General features: G+C 43.5%; 1 protein-coding gene across 2 annotated transcripts in view; it reads right to left on the reverse strand.

The window, feature by feature from the left end:
• Positions 1 to 16,552, reverse strand: part of LOC124777982 (poly(A)-specific ribonuclease PARN-like) — a 269,719-nt gene that overhangs the window by 244,873 nt on the left and 8,294 nt on the right. For both annotated transcript variants that reach the window (XM_047253551.1, XM_047253550.1), the window contains exon 2: positions 3,836 to 4,049. In XM_047253551.1, the coding sequence (XP_047109507.1) occupies positions 3,836 to 4,049 (214 nt within the window). The remainder of the gene's footprint in view (positions 1 to 3,835; positions 4,050 to 16,552) is intronic.

Genomic DNA, 16,552 nt, shown 5'->3' on the forward strand with positions numbered 1-16,552 from the left:
AGAGCATTTCTGGTATGATTTCTGTTCCTTTGGAGCAGATAGTTCCTCTTCCACCATTAGTGTGTCAGCTATTTTGTGTTTTTAATTCCATTTGAGCTTCTTGTAGTTTTCTTCTACCATAGCTGAGCCTGTCTCTTTTCCCAACTTTGTGTGTCTTCATGGGAGACAAACCAAGAGCAGTCACTGAAGTATTTAATTGCTCGTCTGCTTCGGTTGTAGGTGGCTGATACTCTTCGTCACTGTCATGTAAATTATCAGAATATTCTTCATTTTTTAGCAGTGTAACAAACCTGGAACATAACTTTTGTCCTGATTTCATGTAAGTCCCATGCACTGATTCACTTACAGTGCTGATTTTATATCAATTTCTCTGAGGCTACACTTCACTGTCTTCTTATGAATCCAAAATGGATCAAAACAACTTCTTTGTAGGAAAGAATACTTATCCAGAAACACTTATATGTGATGAAAACAAACACTAAAGTTTCCTGGAACTGCACTTCTTGTGCCCACAGGGTGCACACCGGATATCCATAGCAACAAATCTTGGTCCGATTCACCCATATCATACAGTACAAAGCGAATGCCACATTTTGTTCCATATGTTGTTTTATGACATTCAGATGTTCTACCAATACTGTAACTTGTTTGAACAAAAGCACCACTAGTACACTCTTCTGCCTCCATACTGACTTTCCACAACAGTACTGACCAGTCTGAACTAGAATCTTAAAAACATGAGTAACCTGTAATTGTTACTTGTTTTCATTGTTGTTCCTGCCTAACAATGACTCATATTGTCCCTGAAAACTAGCATTGTTTAACTTTCTGTTGCCTAATGGTTCCCAACAACTGCCGCAGCTTTATCTGAAACAAGCTGTCTGCATCATCACTATTACTTGCTAAATCGTGTTAAAAGAAACGTAACCAAATACATCTCTGTCAACTTTTATTATACACAAATGCCTTGCAATAACAAGTTGAAATTTTGCCACATATTATATTATGGTCTACTTATGCAGTGTTTGGCTTGGATATCACTTGCCCCTTTTGTGCTAGCACACTTAGAAAATCCATGTTTTTCAGGAAATTTCTCAAATTTTTGTATTTTCGTGTGCATGTAACTCTGTTTCTGTGATTGATATGGGCATGATGAGTCCTGTGTGTGTTTAGACCACATTAAGCTTACCACAAAAAATTATACCCTTTTTGAGTGAATTATATTTGGCATAGAGGGCACCTACAACATGTACCTTTTAATGCATTAAATTTTTTTAATCACATTTTGGAATTTTTTATTTTCCCTCAGAAATATGTTGTTGGTGTTTTGATTGATAGAGTGTATTCTCTAAGTGGATGTTACTGGGTTGTAAAAATTTCACTGTGTGGAATAGTTCCAAAGTTATGAAGACCTGAAGTTGGGTCTGAAGACAGATTGCCAGATGCAGGTTGCAATTTCCGGGTCACGCCACCTTCTTTCACAAGACATAATTCTGGAACTAATTGGTAGGGGAACTTAAAATTTTGTACATGAGTGTTCCACTCTTGGTAGCATTGGTGTGCTAAATTTCAGCCAAATCTGAGACTATAAGATGGAACATTTTCTCAAATTGGTTGAATTGTCATGGAATGACCCAATTCTGATTAGTCATAATATGTAAAAATAAATTTTTCTCGAGAAGCCTCTTAAAAAAAGGGGGAGGAGAGGGGGGGGGGGGGGTCATCTTGCACCCGGGGAAATGCAGTAATGTTGACCTCAAGTTTGTCGTCCCTGTACAGACACACTATACATTCCTTTCGCCTTTTAGTTTTCCCTTCTTTGTTCAGTATTTGTTTGCATTCTGAGCTCCTGATAATCATAGAGCTGCTTCACTTATCTCCAAAGACCTCTTTAATATTCCTATTTGTGGTATCTACCTTCCTCCATGTATGTTCCTATAGCCTTAAATTATTTGTGCTCTAGCCATTCCTGCCTAGCCATTTTGCTATTTCACTGTTTAGACATTTGAATTCCATTTAACCTGTTTTTATCTGATGCATTTTTGTATTTTCTCCTTTCACCAATTAAAGTCAGTATCTTCTGTATTATCCAAGGATTTCCACTGAAATTTGTTTTTACCTACATGAACCTTTGCTGTCTTCACCATTTCATTTCTCAAACCTACCCATTTGTCCTTTACTGTAGTCCTTTACCTGTTTCAAGTTCAATATTGCCTAATGCTTCCTCTGAAACTCTCAACAACATATGGTTCTTACAGTTTATCCATGTTCCGTCTGTTTTACTCTACAGTTAATAACCAATAAATTATGATTGAGCCCAAATCTGCACCTGCAAGCACTTTACAGTTTAAAATCTGGTTTCGAACTCTATCAATAAAGCAGTCTGCAATTCTGATTAGTCAGAATATGTAAAAATAAATTTTTCTCAAGGAACCTCTTACACAATGTATCTGAAACCTTCCAGAGTCCCTATGCCTGCTCCACATATACAACCCTCTTTCAGCATTCTTAAGCCAAGTGTTAGCGATGGTTAAATTATGCTTGATGCGAAATTCTACCAGGCAGCTTCCTCTTTAATTCCTTCCCCCCCCCCCCCCCCCCCCCCCCCAACCGATGTTCTCCTATTTTTCCATCTCTTCCTTTTTCTACTACCAAATTCCAATGACCAATCACAATTAAATTTTCATCTCCTTTAACTATCTGAGCAATTCTCTTTATTCATCACACATTCTTTCCATCTCTTCATCACCTACAAGGCTAGTTGCCACATAAACTTGTGCTACTGTGGTAGGCATTGGGTTTTGTCTATCTTGGCTACAATAACGGCATTGTTCATAACAACTTACCTGCAATCCTATTTTCTTGTTTATTTTTAGACCTAATCCAGCATTAATCCTATTCAATTTTGTGATTATAACTCTATAATCCCCAGACTAGAAGCCCTGTTGTTCTTGCCACTGCACCTCTCAAATTCCCACTACATCTAACTTCAATCTATCCATTTCTCTTTTTAAATTCTGTAACTTCCCTACCCAGTTAATGGATCTCACATTCCAACCCATAGGATGCCAGTTTTGTTTTTTGTGATGAAAACATCTTCCAGGGTAGTACCTCGCTGGAGATCTGAATGGAGAACTATTTTGACTCCAGAATATTTTAACCAAGAGGATGCAATCATTATTAAGCTATACAGCAGACACATGGGAGATATAGCAGCTGTAGTTTCCTCTCACTTTCAGCCATCCAAAGTAACAATGTAGCAAGGCCCTGCTGTCTAATGTTACACAGCCAGATACTGCTGCTGATAGCCAAGAACCATATATTTGTCTGGTCTCTCCACAGATACCTCTCCTGATGTGTAAGTTTCAAATAGATTTACTCTGTGTGTCAAACCGGGACTCAAACCTGTGACCATTGCCATTGACGGTCAAGTGCTCTACCAACTGAGTTATCCAAGTGTCTCTCCCATCCCACTCTCAAGGCTTTCGTTTCTGCTAATACCCTCCCTCTCTCTCACCCCAAACCCCCCTTTTTTTTCATACAAATGGCTTGTGTACTGGATTCAAAGTTTCATCAAATTCCACAGTTTATATGTATGCCTGCCTCAAAATAATAATCTGGTAATAAATGTGAATTAAAATTATTATGCATGGTGCTGTTACCATCGAAATAAGACTGTAACCACACACATGAAACAGGTATTATATACTATCCGTTTTACTGCACAATCAGTAATATTAGTGTGACGAAATGCACTGGAAACAATTAATTAAAAAGCTGATATGCAAAATGACTAAATTTACAGACATTTATAATTATTCAAAAAACTACTTACTTCTTTCTTTTTTCATCATACAAAAAGGCACACAAGCCAAATTGGACAATAAGAAACTCAGAAGATCCTTTGCGAAGTTTTTCATAATACAAAGCTGGAGTGTCAAATGCTGTCACTTCCTCACCCTTATTCAACCCAGTAAATTCTCCATCTATGGCAAGAAATTCTGATGCTGGAATGACATTCTCTAGTTCCTCCAGAATTTGGGCAAAATCTGTAAAAAGCATAAAAAATTTAGTACATCTGCAAATTGTCTTTTCCAACATCAGTACTGATATCTTGAAAATTACATTTTCCTCCTAGTCTCTCGCCTTATTTCACAATACAGGATGACAATTCTCGTGTGGGTCAATTCTTCCACATTTGCTTCCCATAAAACATTCATACACTTGTTAAGTTTGTAATGGTGTGTGTGTGTGTGTGTGTGTGTGTGTGTGTGTATATGGGCGCGCGCACGCGCATTCGTGTGAGCGCGAGAGAGAGAGAGAGAGAGAGATTGACCACTCGTGGGTGCGACTTAACTTAGAAGGCCAAGGAGAATAATGAATGAAGAAATTGGCCAACAACACCTTGGACCAATTAGAGTGTTGTAGCTGTTCCTGGACCAATTAATGAGGACCAGAAAGTGACGTCTCAGATGAAACAAGAGACATTAAACTTCCCCAAAATGTGGTTTTGTGGATCTTGGATTCAGAATGGAACAGAAACAGGTGAATGTTGCATTCATTTTACCCCACATGGTATGATACTGGAAGTTAATGGACAACTCAACTGAACCTTGCAAAGTAACTCCATAATTAACCATAAAGAAAACTTTTCGTAAAAAACGACTAATGGTAGGATGTGACTTCAATGATCACTGAAAAACAAAGAGTTCTGAATGAGAAAGTGCCACATCACCAGGGTGGAAAAAATAAAAATAAACAAATAAAAATCTTCTGCACAGTGATCCAACTCATTTAGCAACAATGTATTTCCAGTTCCTCAATAGAACTAAAACTCAATAGCTCACCTTCCACCACATACGACAGATTTGTCATATCTGGACAATTTCCTCTTTCCAAATATAAAAATACACATAAAATGGTTAAGATTTAACTTTCGAATGAGATTCAGAAGGTTGTGGCGCACAACATGAGAATTTTACAAAAGAAGGTCATGAACCACTCCCACCCAATGGACTGAATTTTGCACAAATAAATAGTGAAACTTCATAAACCTATGATTTTGGCTTGGGCTTTGTTGTTGTTGTAGTTCAGAAAGTTACAGACTGTGGTGTAAACATATTTGGTAAATTCTTGATAGTATTTCTGTGGCATAGGACATATGTGAAGATGAAGAGTCATTGCCGGATGACCAACAACTCACATAAAAGGGTAAGATCATTCCAAATTGGTTGGTTCTCGCATGTCAACACTGTCTATCCTAATGTCTCTGGCTGTAATCATTCTACATCATCCCCTTGTTAACCATCAGTAGTTCCAATGAGGAACAGACAACAGAGATGACTAAAATCGAAACCAAAGAATGACTGATTGATTAGTTGATTTAGGGGGGGTCATGGGACTAGACAGCGAGGTCATCAATCCCGCAGTTCAAAATTTACTTGCATAAGATAGAGGATCACTAGAAGTGGGCGGATCCATTCAGAGCGAAGGAAGTTAAAACACACACACAGCAGAAGGCATAAAAGGGTAGGCCAAATTTAAAAACTGCGAACTGGGAAAACAGATATACAAGGGTGGTCTTTGTATGGGAGAGTAGTCATGGGTACCACAGCTAGAAAACACGAAGAGAGGCTCCAACCACAACCACCCTGCCACTGTTCCAGGAGCAACGCAAAACCTTATACCTGAAAATAAAATCACTTTGATGTAGGAAACTGAGGACCAGTTGAACCACCTGTGAATTGTCTGCTAATATTAAAGACAAGAAATCTGGAAGACTAAACTTGGTATGAAGGGCCAAAAGAAAGGGACATTCCATCAATATTTGGGATACCATCAGTCTCGCTCCTTATACAAGGGAAAACAATAGGTGAGCCTAATATGACCGGTGAGTAGATAGCATAAGACAGTGGACTCCTTCCAAGAGGAGTAGAAGGAAGAGCACCAAACTACAGTAGTCTCCCAGATTGTGTGCAGTTTATTACTAAGAGCAGTAGTGCACCAGATTTCAACCCACTTTTGGGAAAGAGAGATTTGATGTGTATTCACATATCTGCACCTGAAATCATGAAAGGGAATGGGGTAAGGATCAGCCTCTCTGGCCAAATGGTCAGCCAGTCCATTCCATGGGACGCCCACGTCTTGAGACCCAGAGGACAATGGAACAGATGGGATGGCCAAAGGCAGAGAAGTGGTCATGGATAGCAGAAACAGACATGACAACTTTCAAAAGTGAAAAATCAGGAGAATTTTAGCCATGTACCACTGTGAATTACAACACATTCGCAATTTCAGAATAGGGAAACATTTTGCAAAACAAAGGCCCAGCGTGGTCGGCACAGTTTATAGTCAAGTTACACTCTGCAATAAATGGGGTAAATAAAGCCTCGGCATTTGTCACAGAATCTACATTTTGGGGTTTACATAAGAAGTTAAGTTTCGGGTTCCATTCTACACACTGGACACTCTCCTTGTGTTTTTTAGTTTGCACATGTTTAAAAATGTCACATTTCCCGCCATGAGCCACTGAAAATTTGCATCTACATACACTACAAAACGCGTAAGTTTGTCCCTTCCTTGATTCACTTAAACACGGTAACTCTTCCTTATACATGTTCTTGAACACTGCATTGTATTTCTTCACCATTCTGCACTAAAAATAATCAACATCTCCAAGATATGCAGCCTACAACTACTACAGAGTATACAAACCGCACAGCAGAACCGAAAACACAATGGTCCTACGTTCTAGACAATGGTCTTGTAGCACTGATGCCAGCCCTGGCACACCATTTCCCCCTATATTGCAATTCAAATTCCCCTAATAATTTATCACACTGTCGGATAAGCAAGCGAGGAGGTGGGGCAGTAAAAGGGAGTCGAGAACGAAATTGTCGAGCGGAGGGTAAATATTTTTCACCCTGAACCATTTATCTCTCTAACTTCCCCCTAGGCAACTTAATTCGCCCTAAATTTAGAGGGAAATCCCCCAACTTGGCAACACTGCCTCGTAGACACAACAACGCTACTCACTTCACTCGAAACGACTATAGATTACACCCTGTCCACGATAACTCTACGACTGCGCTGGTGCTACCAGAAGTGGAGGAAATTGGCACTAGTTGAAAGATATTCATTTGATTCCGAACGCTGCCAATGATAAGTTCTTTACTTCCTTGTAGATACAAAGCGCGAGCTACGCCTACTGTCGCTCCCGACAGCCACCACACGAATCTTCCAAGTTAACACAGACAAGTAGCAGCCATACCTTGTCATCCACCAATACATCGAAGGCACAGGATTGTCAAATAGTAAGGAAAGTATTGAAACTGCTCCGAAAATCGGGAGATCGGTCTTCATGGTCGGGAGATTGGGAGGAAGAAGGAAAAATCGGGAGTCTCATGCCTAAATCGGGAGAGTTGGCACGTCTGCAGAAACCAAATGGTGACGAGAGTGACATCGACCTGTAGCCTGAAAGCTGCTCACTGAGTCAGTACATATTAAAACACTACGGAGGGCGGGGGCTGAGTAAAATAATGTAGAGCCCTGTTAATGGCTTGCAGCTCTGCTGTGAACACACTACACGATCCCAGCAGTAAACGCTGTTCCATGCCAGTAGGAGACATAAAAACATATCCCGCCTTATCTATCGTTTTAGAATGATCAGTGTAGAAGTTCGTAGCACGCTGGAATTCTGCAAGGACGGAATGTACAATATGCTGGAATATTATAGGGGCGACAGAGACCTCAGGACCCTGGAATAGATCGGTCCTAACCCACAATCGAGGCATGGTCCGGGGGAATGGGGGGAGTGGGGAGAGGGGCGGGAGGAAATACGTGAGGCGCATTCCAGTGAGTGCAGATGGAGATCACACGGGGAAGACGGAGGCATTCCGACCAGCAATGCCACCCGAGGGCAGGTATTGAGAAAGAGGCATCCCTCGTTTGCAAAGAGGACGAGTATACGGGACGGTCACGGAATCGACAAATGGCGACTGCATAAGAAACCAGGAGTCAGCTCCATTTGTGCGAGGAGACTGTGGAAAGGAGTAGTGTGAAACGCAGAGTGGAAGGAGATGACGAGCCATAAACCTGACAACCATAATCTACTCTGAACAAAACCAGAGGGTGATAACGACTGAGAAGAGTAGTACTATCTGCACCCTAAGATGTGTGGGACAAGAGGCAGACAGCATTAAGTCTTCATGTGGTGAGTATGGGGCAGCCACAGCAGCTTTTTACCAAAAGTAAGAACCAGGAAATGGGACTGTACTGTATCATCTACACTCCTGGAAATGGAAAAAAGAACACATTGACACCGGTGTGTCAGACCCACCATAATTGCTCCGGACACTGCGAGAGGGCTGTACAAGCAATGATCACACGCACGGCACAGCGGACACACCAGGAACCGCGGTGTTGGCCGTCGAATGGCGCTAGCTGCGCAGCATTTGTGCACTGCCGCCGTCAGTGTCAGCCAGTTTGCCGTGGCATACGGAGCTCCATCGCAGTCTTTAACACTGGTAGCATGCCGCGACAGCGTGGACGTGAACCGTATGTGCAGTTGACGGACTTTGAGCGAGGGCGTATAGTGGGCATGCGGGAGGCCGGGTGGACGTACCGCCGAATTGCTCAACACGTGGGGCGTGAGGTCTCCACAGTACATCGATGTTGTCGCCAGTGGTCGGCGGAAGGTGCACGTGCCCGTCGACCTGGGACCGGACCGCAGCGACGCACGGATGCACGCCAAGACCGTACGATCCTACGCAGTGCCGTAGGGGACCGCACCGCCACTTCCCAGCAAATTAGGGACACTGTTCCTCCTGGGGTATCGGCGAGGACCATTCGCAACCGTCTCCATGAAGCTGGGCTACGGTCCTGCACACCGTTAGGCCGTCTTCCGCTCACGCCCCAACATCGTGCAGCCCGCCTCCAGTGGTGTCGCGACAGGCATGAATGGAGGGACGAATGGAGACGTGTCGTCTTCAGCGATGAGAGTCGCTTCTGCCTTGGTGCCAATGATGGTCGTATGCGTGTTTGGCGCCGTGCAGGTGAGCGCCACAATCAGGACTGCATACGACCGAGGCACACGGGGCCAACACCCGGCATCATGGTGTAGGGAGCGATCTGCTACACTGGCCGTACACCACTGGTGATCGTCGAGGGGACACTGAATAGTGCACGGTACATCCAAACCGTCATCGAACCCATCGTTCTACCATTCCTAGACCGGCAAGGGAACTTGCTGTTCCAACAGGACAATGCACGTCCGCATGTATCCCGTGCCACCCAACGTGCTCTAGAAGGTGTAAGTCAACTACCCTGGCCAGCAAGATCTCCGGATCTGTCCCCCATTGAGCATGTTTGGGACTGGATGAAGCGTCGTCTCACGCGGTCTGCACGTCCAGCACGAACGCTGGTCTAACTGAGGCGCCGGGTGGAAATGGCATGGCAAGCCGTTCCACAGGACTACATCCAGCATCTCTACGATCGTCTCAATGGGAGAATAGCAGCCTGCATTGCTGCGAAAGGTGGATATACACTGTACTAGTGCCGACATTGTGCATGCTCTGTTGCCTGTGTCTATGTGCCTGTGGTTCTGTCAGTGTGATCATGTGATGTATCTGACCCCAGGAATGTGTCAATAAAGTTTCCCCTTCCTGGGACAATGAATTCACAGTGTTCTTATTTCAATTTCCAGGAGTGTATGTAGTGAATGTCTTAATAAAGTTCTGGATCAGGGTGTACTGTGGGGTGACAGAAAAAATACATAACTCACATTTTGGAGAGAGAAATCTGGAAGCCACGGGACAGATGAAAAAATTGTTGATATACGATGCCAGGGTAACCAGAGGCCCGACAGAGGTTACAAGCGCATTGATGGTGATGAGGTAGAGTGTGATACTTAACAGAGAACTCTGGGAGATACCATTCTCCTGGATCCGACAGGTACTGAGTGAAGAGCTAACTTGAACGTGGAAGAGCAGTTTTGGGCGGGGGAGGAGGGGGGGGGGGGGTCAGAGTAAAATGTAATGGCACCAAGCTGTGTTGTATAACTTATGTAGGTCAAGGAAAACCACGATAAGGTGCCCGCAGTTAATAAAAGGCTGTTGGATTGCTGTTTCCAATCTGAGTAAGTGGTCAGTTGGAGATCGTCCTTCTCAGAAGCCACACTGATACGAGGACTAAAGGCCCAGAGATTCGAGTACCCAACATAATCCGAAGCTAATCATCCTCTCGAGCAGCTTACAAAGTATGTCGGTCAGGCTAATCGGGCAGTAGCTGTCGAGAGACACTGGGTCCTTCTCGGGCTCAAGGACAAGGATAACTATTTTGTCTGGCCATTGCAAGTGGATGACACCTCTGAGTCAAATGTGGTTGAAAGCCCTGAGGAGATGTTGCATCTGGGTAACGTCGAAGCGTTGAATCACCTGGGTGTGGACGGAATCTGGGACTGGGACCGTGTCATGTAAAGAGGTAAGAGCCTGCAATAATTCCCATTCAGTGAAGTGTTCATTACAGGATTCAGCTTGGTGGGGATTCAGACTGAGGCTTGTTCTGCCAGAAAAGGGTAGCAATACAGGAACAGGATGCTAAGGCTGTCGCACAGTGTGTCACAAGGTGTTCTGCAAGGACCAACGGATAAGTACACAGAGCATCCTGTACAATAAGACCCTGGACAGTTGATCGTCGCTAGTGGCCCGAAAGGCTACGGAGCATCCAGAAGGCTACGGAGCTTGGAGCCCGATGTCCCCAGGAAGGAAACATAGCTTTCCCATAATTCTTTTTTACTCTGCTTAATAAGGTAGCGGCCCTTAACACGGAGACACTTAAAAGCGATAAGTTGGTCTGTGAAGGATGTGTCATTTAAATCATTTCAACATTGCATTAGTGGTCATGAATAGTGTCAGCTACATCTTTGGTCCACCACGGTACTAGTCAACGATGAGAGGCACCAGTGGATGGGGGAGAGCACTGTCAGCAGCATGAAGATGAGTCACAGAGAGGTCTTGCATGACCACAACAGTGCAATCCGAGAGAGAGGTGGTGAAGTGCACAATGGACATATATAAAAGTCATTTGGCTCTGGGGAATACTCAATGTGGCAATCTGTTTGCCTGGCAGTGGAAGGGGAACAACAGAATGAACGGAAAGTGGTCACTGTCACAAAGATCATCATTGGGTGACCAACGCAGAGAAGTCACAAGAGCAGGGGAGGAGATCGTGAGATCAAAAGTAGAAAAGGTGCTGTGAGAGGCACCGAAGTGGACAGGGGAACCATCACTGAGGAGACACAAATCAAAATCTGTATTAAGTTGGTCAATTAGAAGACTCCTACTTGTCAAAGTGGCACCCTGTCACAGGGAGTGGTGCGCACTGATGTCCTTGAGAAGGAGGAGCAGAAGTTGCTGTACTCAGGTAAGCAAGTCAACATAATGAAGCGGCCTACCGGGAGGAAGGTAGACTTTGCAAATGGTGATTGCTGGGGTTGTTCGCACTCATACCGCTATTGATTCCAGGTTGGTATGAGGGGGAAGCCAGTCACTAATGACTGGTGTGAACCAGAGTGCAGAACCCTACAGACACTATCCTGGGGCCGACACGGTTCCGACAGAACACCTGATAGTCACAAAACATTGGAGAGTGGTCATCACAGAAGTGTGTTTCTTGGAGGGCAAGGCAGAATAAGAGGAAATGAGTTGTATTTCTGGTAGGTGACAGTAATATCAATTGCAATTCCACTGGATTATCATATGGTGAAAGTCGAGGTTAGACATAAAGAAGCTGAGTAGAAGTCATGTTAATGGATCAGTGGTCATCACCGATGAGGATGGGGTGGCATCCATAAAAACTGGGTCTGATTCAGAATGAGGAGGAGGAAGTGAAACCCCCCTGGGATACCAGGGAAGCCTCGTCCTTTGAGTTGCGCTGCTGCTGCTTCTTCTTCTCCCTCAGAAGGAGGGAGGAGGCGTTCTAAGTAAGGGAATAGATGGCAGCGATGTCTGGATCGGACAGAGAATGAGTGGCTTTGGGTCCCTTGGAGCACGGTCCCTTGCCCGACCCAAGGTTGCAGGCTTCCTATCATGAGAAGACTGGGGAGAGGTGTCCCAAGCCCTCCAAGAGGGAGCCTCAGCGCTATCAGGAGGCATAGAAGAGGAAATGTAGGAGTGCAGGATGGTGGTAAGGAAGAGGAAAGACTTAACTGACGCAAAAGCGGATGAGTGATTCACAGAGCGAAGTCTGTCAACCTTCTTCCGAGCCTCAAAGTAGCTGAGACAGTCAAGGATCTTTATTTCCTAAATTATTTTTTCCCTTTGTATACACTGGACACTCCAGTGATGGAGGAGAATGTAGACAAGAGCAGTTTACACAGTTAGGCAGTGGGGAGCAAGGGCTCCCCATATGAAGAGGGTGGCCACAATCACCACACATGGAAGTGGCGTAGCATTGCAAGGACATATGGCTGAACTTGAGGCAAAAGAAGCAATGTACGAGAAGTGGAACGTATGGTTTGATGTTGCATCTGTATACCATTATCTTGACCTTTTCGGGCAGGGTATACCCCTCAAATGCCAGGATGAAAGCATCAGTGTCTACACAATGGTCTTTAGGTCCTCTCTGGACACTCCAGATGAAATGAATGCCCCATTGTTCCAGATTAGCATTTAGTTCATCATCGGACTGGAGGAGATGGTCCCTATGGAAAATTACACTCTGTGTCATACTCTGAGACTTGTGAGGTGTGATATTCACTGGGCAGTCTCCTAAATGGTCTCAGGCACGGGGAGGGAGGCAGAAGCTGTCTTTATAAGGAAGGAGCTAGATCTAGTCTTGATTAAGGACTCAACTTCACCAAACTTGTCCTCAATGTGTTCCACAAAGAAAAGGGATTTGGTGATGGCAAAAGGCAGGAACTGAGAAAACATTACTCCTAGGAAGAGGTGAGGCCACTGAAGAGTGGACAGAGAGTTTAACACGTTTCATGTGAGGAGGAAGGGGGAAAAAGGAGAGGCAGAGGTGGAGGCGGATGGGGAGAGGTACCCACGCCAAACACACTAGGGACAGTTTTTTCCCCACCTGGCTCACACAACAGATTTCAGATTTAGAGACAGAGGTCAAACCTCTTCAAAAAAGTAAGGCCAAAAGGGAGGAGGAAAAGTAAACGACACAAGACAGCAGCACAAAGTGAAGTCAGGATGATAGTCAGGCCGACCTAAATAAGAACACCAAGAAAAAGAAAGGAAGACGCACAGAGAAAGAAATAAGGACAGTGAAGGAGAAGGTAAAGCAGCCCAGAAAAGAAGAAAGGCTGCAATAGCTCGGGGACCCGTGCGTTCCACACATGTACTCACCAAACAGCTGTGAATCTCCTGGGAGATTGAAACCAAAGAAGGTATAAAGGAGCATCTCCTAATGGGCCGGTAGCCATATGGAAGTTCATTTTGTGAAGAATGTGAACGATGTGGCTTGTGTTAGCTGTGCTTATTGAATGTTATTTGGTATGTACACACACTTGCCCTACCAGTCCGCAATCACACAAAACTTTAAATTTTAGTATGAAATGTATAATTTGCATATGATTACTATGTCTTTTTTATTTCTGAAGAAAAAAATTTATGTATGTGTAATGTATCTACATATTCTTTTCCAACTCACAAAATGAAGACATATTCTTGCTGTGGGGTTTTCAGCTGCTGCATCAGCATAGGCCTATTAATGATTTCAAAATATCATGATAACTAACAAGAAAGGTAAGTGTAAGTATAGTAATGAAGTTTGGTATAAAGTATAAACACAAGTGTCCCAGTTTTTCCTGTCTGAAATCTGATCGGCCTAGTGGACTAAACCTTCTGCAAACGTTGAGCAGTTTTGGTTTGGACAACAGTGATAGGGTAAAACTGTAGTCAACTGAGATGAAGCAACAGCTTCAAGATATGAAGACAGTGGAGGAACTGACAATGTATCCATGAAGTGAATCAACAGTTGTACCATTCTATTTGTTAGAGTGATTGCCAATTCTATAATTCAGACTATTCCTATGTACTGGAGGTAAGCAGTGGAGAAATTATGACAAAATCATGCTGGCAGTCATAAACTCCTGAAATGTCTATAAGGGTTAGTCCTGTGGGAGTGGCAATGCTTCAAGTTGTGCAAAGTAGTTCACTGAGCAATTCAATGTGGGCTTTCGTTAGAAAGGTCGAGAGGTATTGACTAACATATAGAATTAGAAGAGTTGCAGATTTCACCAGCCACAGACTGTTATTCTACTTCAAGCCACTCCTTCAATTAATATTTGCTCCTGTGTGTAAATAGAGTGTACACTGCAAGTAGGCAGACTTTACAATGAGCTTAGTAGGTAAACTGCAGGCCTCTTCAGCTGCTACATCTTCCAATTCGTTGCCATGTTGTCTCATACGCCCAGGTGTCCAGCAAGGAAAAAACACCTCTTGTCCTATGTGTTGTAGTTGAAAATTGGTGTTCTGGATGGACTAGATTGGTTTCTCTGCTGGGCACATGTAGTGGATGGCCCGAAGTCTGCAATGGGAGTGAAGAGTGAATGAGATATAGTCCTTCGAGTGAGTGACCCTGAAAGTTAAAATACACCTGTTCTAGTACCACCACACATCCATTCAACGGTAAGTCATGGAAGGTTAATTCAACAGGTAGTTAGATCTTAGTACACCACGCCACAGAGCAACTAAGGTTCTGATTTAGACCTGTCAATGTAAACTGATAAATATTTGCACTACTAGGATGTTGTTGTTGTTGTGGTCTTCGGTCCGGAGACTGGTTTGATGCAGCTCTCCATGCTAATTTATCTTGTGCGAGCTCCTTCATCTCCCAGTACCTACTGCAACCTACATCCTTCTGCTTAGTGTATTCATCTCTTGGTCTCCCTCTACGATTTTTACCCTACACACTGCCCTCCAATGCTAAATTTGTGATCCCTTGATGCCTCAGGACATGTCCTACCAACCGATCCCTTCTTCTAGTCAAGTTGTGCCACAAACTTCTCTTCCCCCCAACCCTATTCAATACCTCCTCATTAGTTACGTGATCTACCCACCTAATCTTCAACGTTCTTCTGTAGCACCACATTTCGAAAGCTTCTATTCTCTTCTTGTCCAAACTATTTATCGTCCATGTTTCACTTCCATACATGGCTACACTACATACAAATACTTTCAGAAACGACTTCCTGATATTTAAATCTATACTCGATGTTAACAAGTTTCTCTTCTTCAGAAACGCTTTCCTTGCCATTGCCAGTCTACATTTTATATCCTCTCTACTTCGACCATCGTCAGTTATTTTGCTCCCCAAATAGCAAAACTCCTTTACTACTTTAAGTGCCTCATTTCCTAGTCTAATTCCATCAGCATCACCCGACTTAATTCGACTACATTCCATTATCCTCGTTTTGCTTTTGTTGATGTTCATCTTATATCCTCCTTTCAAGACACTGTCCATTCCGTTCAACTGCTCTTCGAAGTCCTTTGCCGTCTCTGACAGAATCACAATGTCATCGGCGAACCTCAAAGTTTTTTATTTCTTCTCCCTGGATTTTAATACCTACTCCAAATTTTTCTTTTGTTTCCTTTACTGCTTGCTCAATATACAGATTGAATAACATCGGTGAGAGGCTACAACCCTGTCTCACTCCCTTCCCAATCACTGCTTCCCTTTCATGCCCCTCGACTCTTATAACTGCCATCTGGTTTCAGTACAAATTGTAAATAGCCTTTCGCTCCCTGTATTTTACCCCTGCCACCTTCAGAATTTGAAAGAGAGTATTCCAGTCAACATTGTCAAAAGCTTTCTCTAAGTCTACAAATGCTAGAAACATAGGTTTGCCTTTCCTTAATCTTTCTTCTAAGATAAGTCATAAGGTCAGTATTGCCTCATGTGTTCCAGCATTTCTACGGAATCCAAACTGATCTTCCCCGAGGTCGGCTTCTACCAGTTTTTCTATTCGTCTGTAAATAATTCGCATTAGTATTTTGCAGCTGTGGCTTATTAAACTGATTGTTCGGTAATTTTCACATCTGTCAACACCTGCTTTCTTTGGGATTGGAATTATTATATTCTTCTTGAAGTCTGAGGGCATTTCGCCTGTCTCATACATCTTGCTCAGCAGATGGTAGAGTTTTGTCAGGACTGGCTCTCCCAAGGCCGTCAGTAGTTCTAACGGAATGTTCTACTAGGATAAGAATTTATTGTTGTTGTTGTGGTCTTCAGTCATGAGACTGGTTTGATGCAGCTCTCCATGCTACTCTATCCTGTGCAAGCCTCTTCATCTCCCAGTACCTACTGCAACCTACATCCTTCTGAATCTGCTTAGTGTATTCATCTCTTGGTCTCCCTCTACGATTTTTACCCTCCACGCTGCCCTCCAATACTAAATTGGTGATCCCTTGATGCCTCAGAACATGTCCTACCAACCGATCCCTTCTTCTGGTCAAGTTGTGCCACAAACTTCTCTTCTCCTCAATCCTATTCAATACTTTCTCATTAGTTATGTGGTCTACCCATCTAATCTTCAGCATTC

The sequence above is a fragment of the Schistocerca piceifrons genome, chromosome 2, assembly GCF_021461385.2.
Source record: "Schistocerca piceifrons isolate TAMUIC-IGC-003096 chromosome 2, iqSchPice1.1, whole genome shotgun sequence".
Taxonomy (NCBI): domain Eukaryota; kingdom Metazoa; phylum Arthropoda; class Insecta; order Orthoptera; family Acrididae; genus Schistocerca; species Schistocerca piceifrons.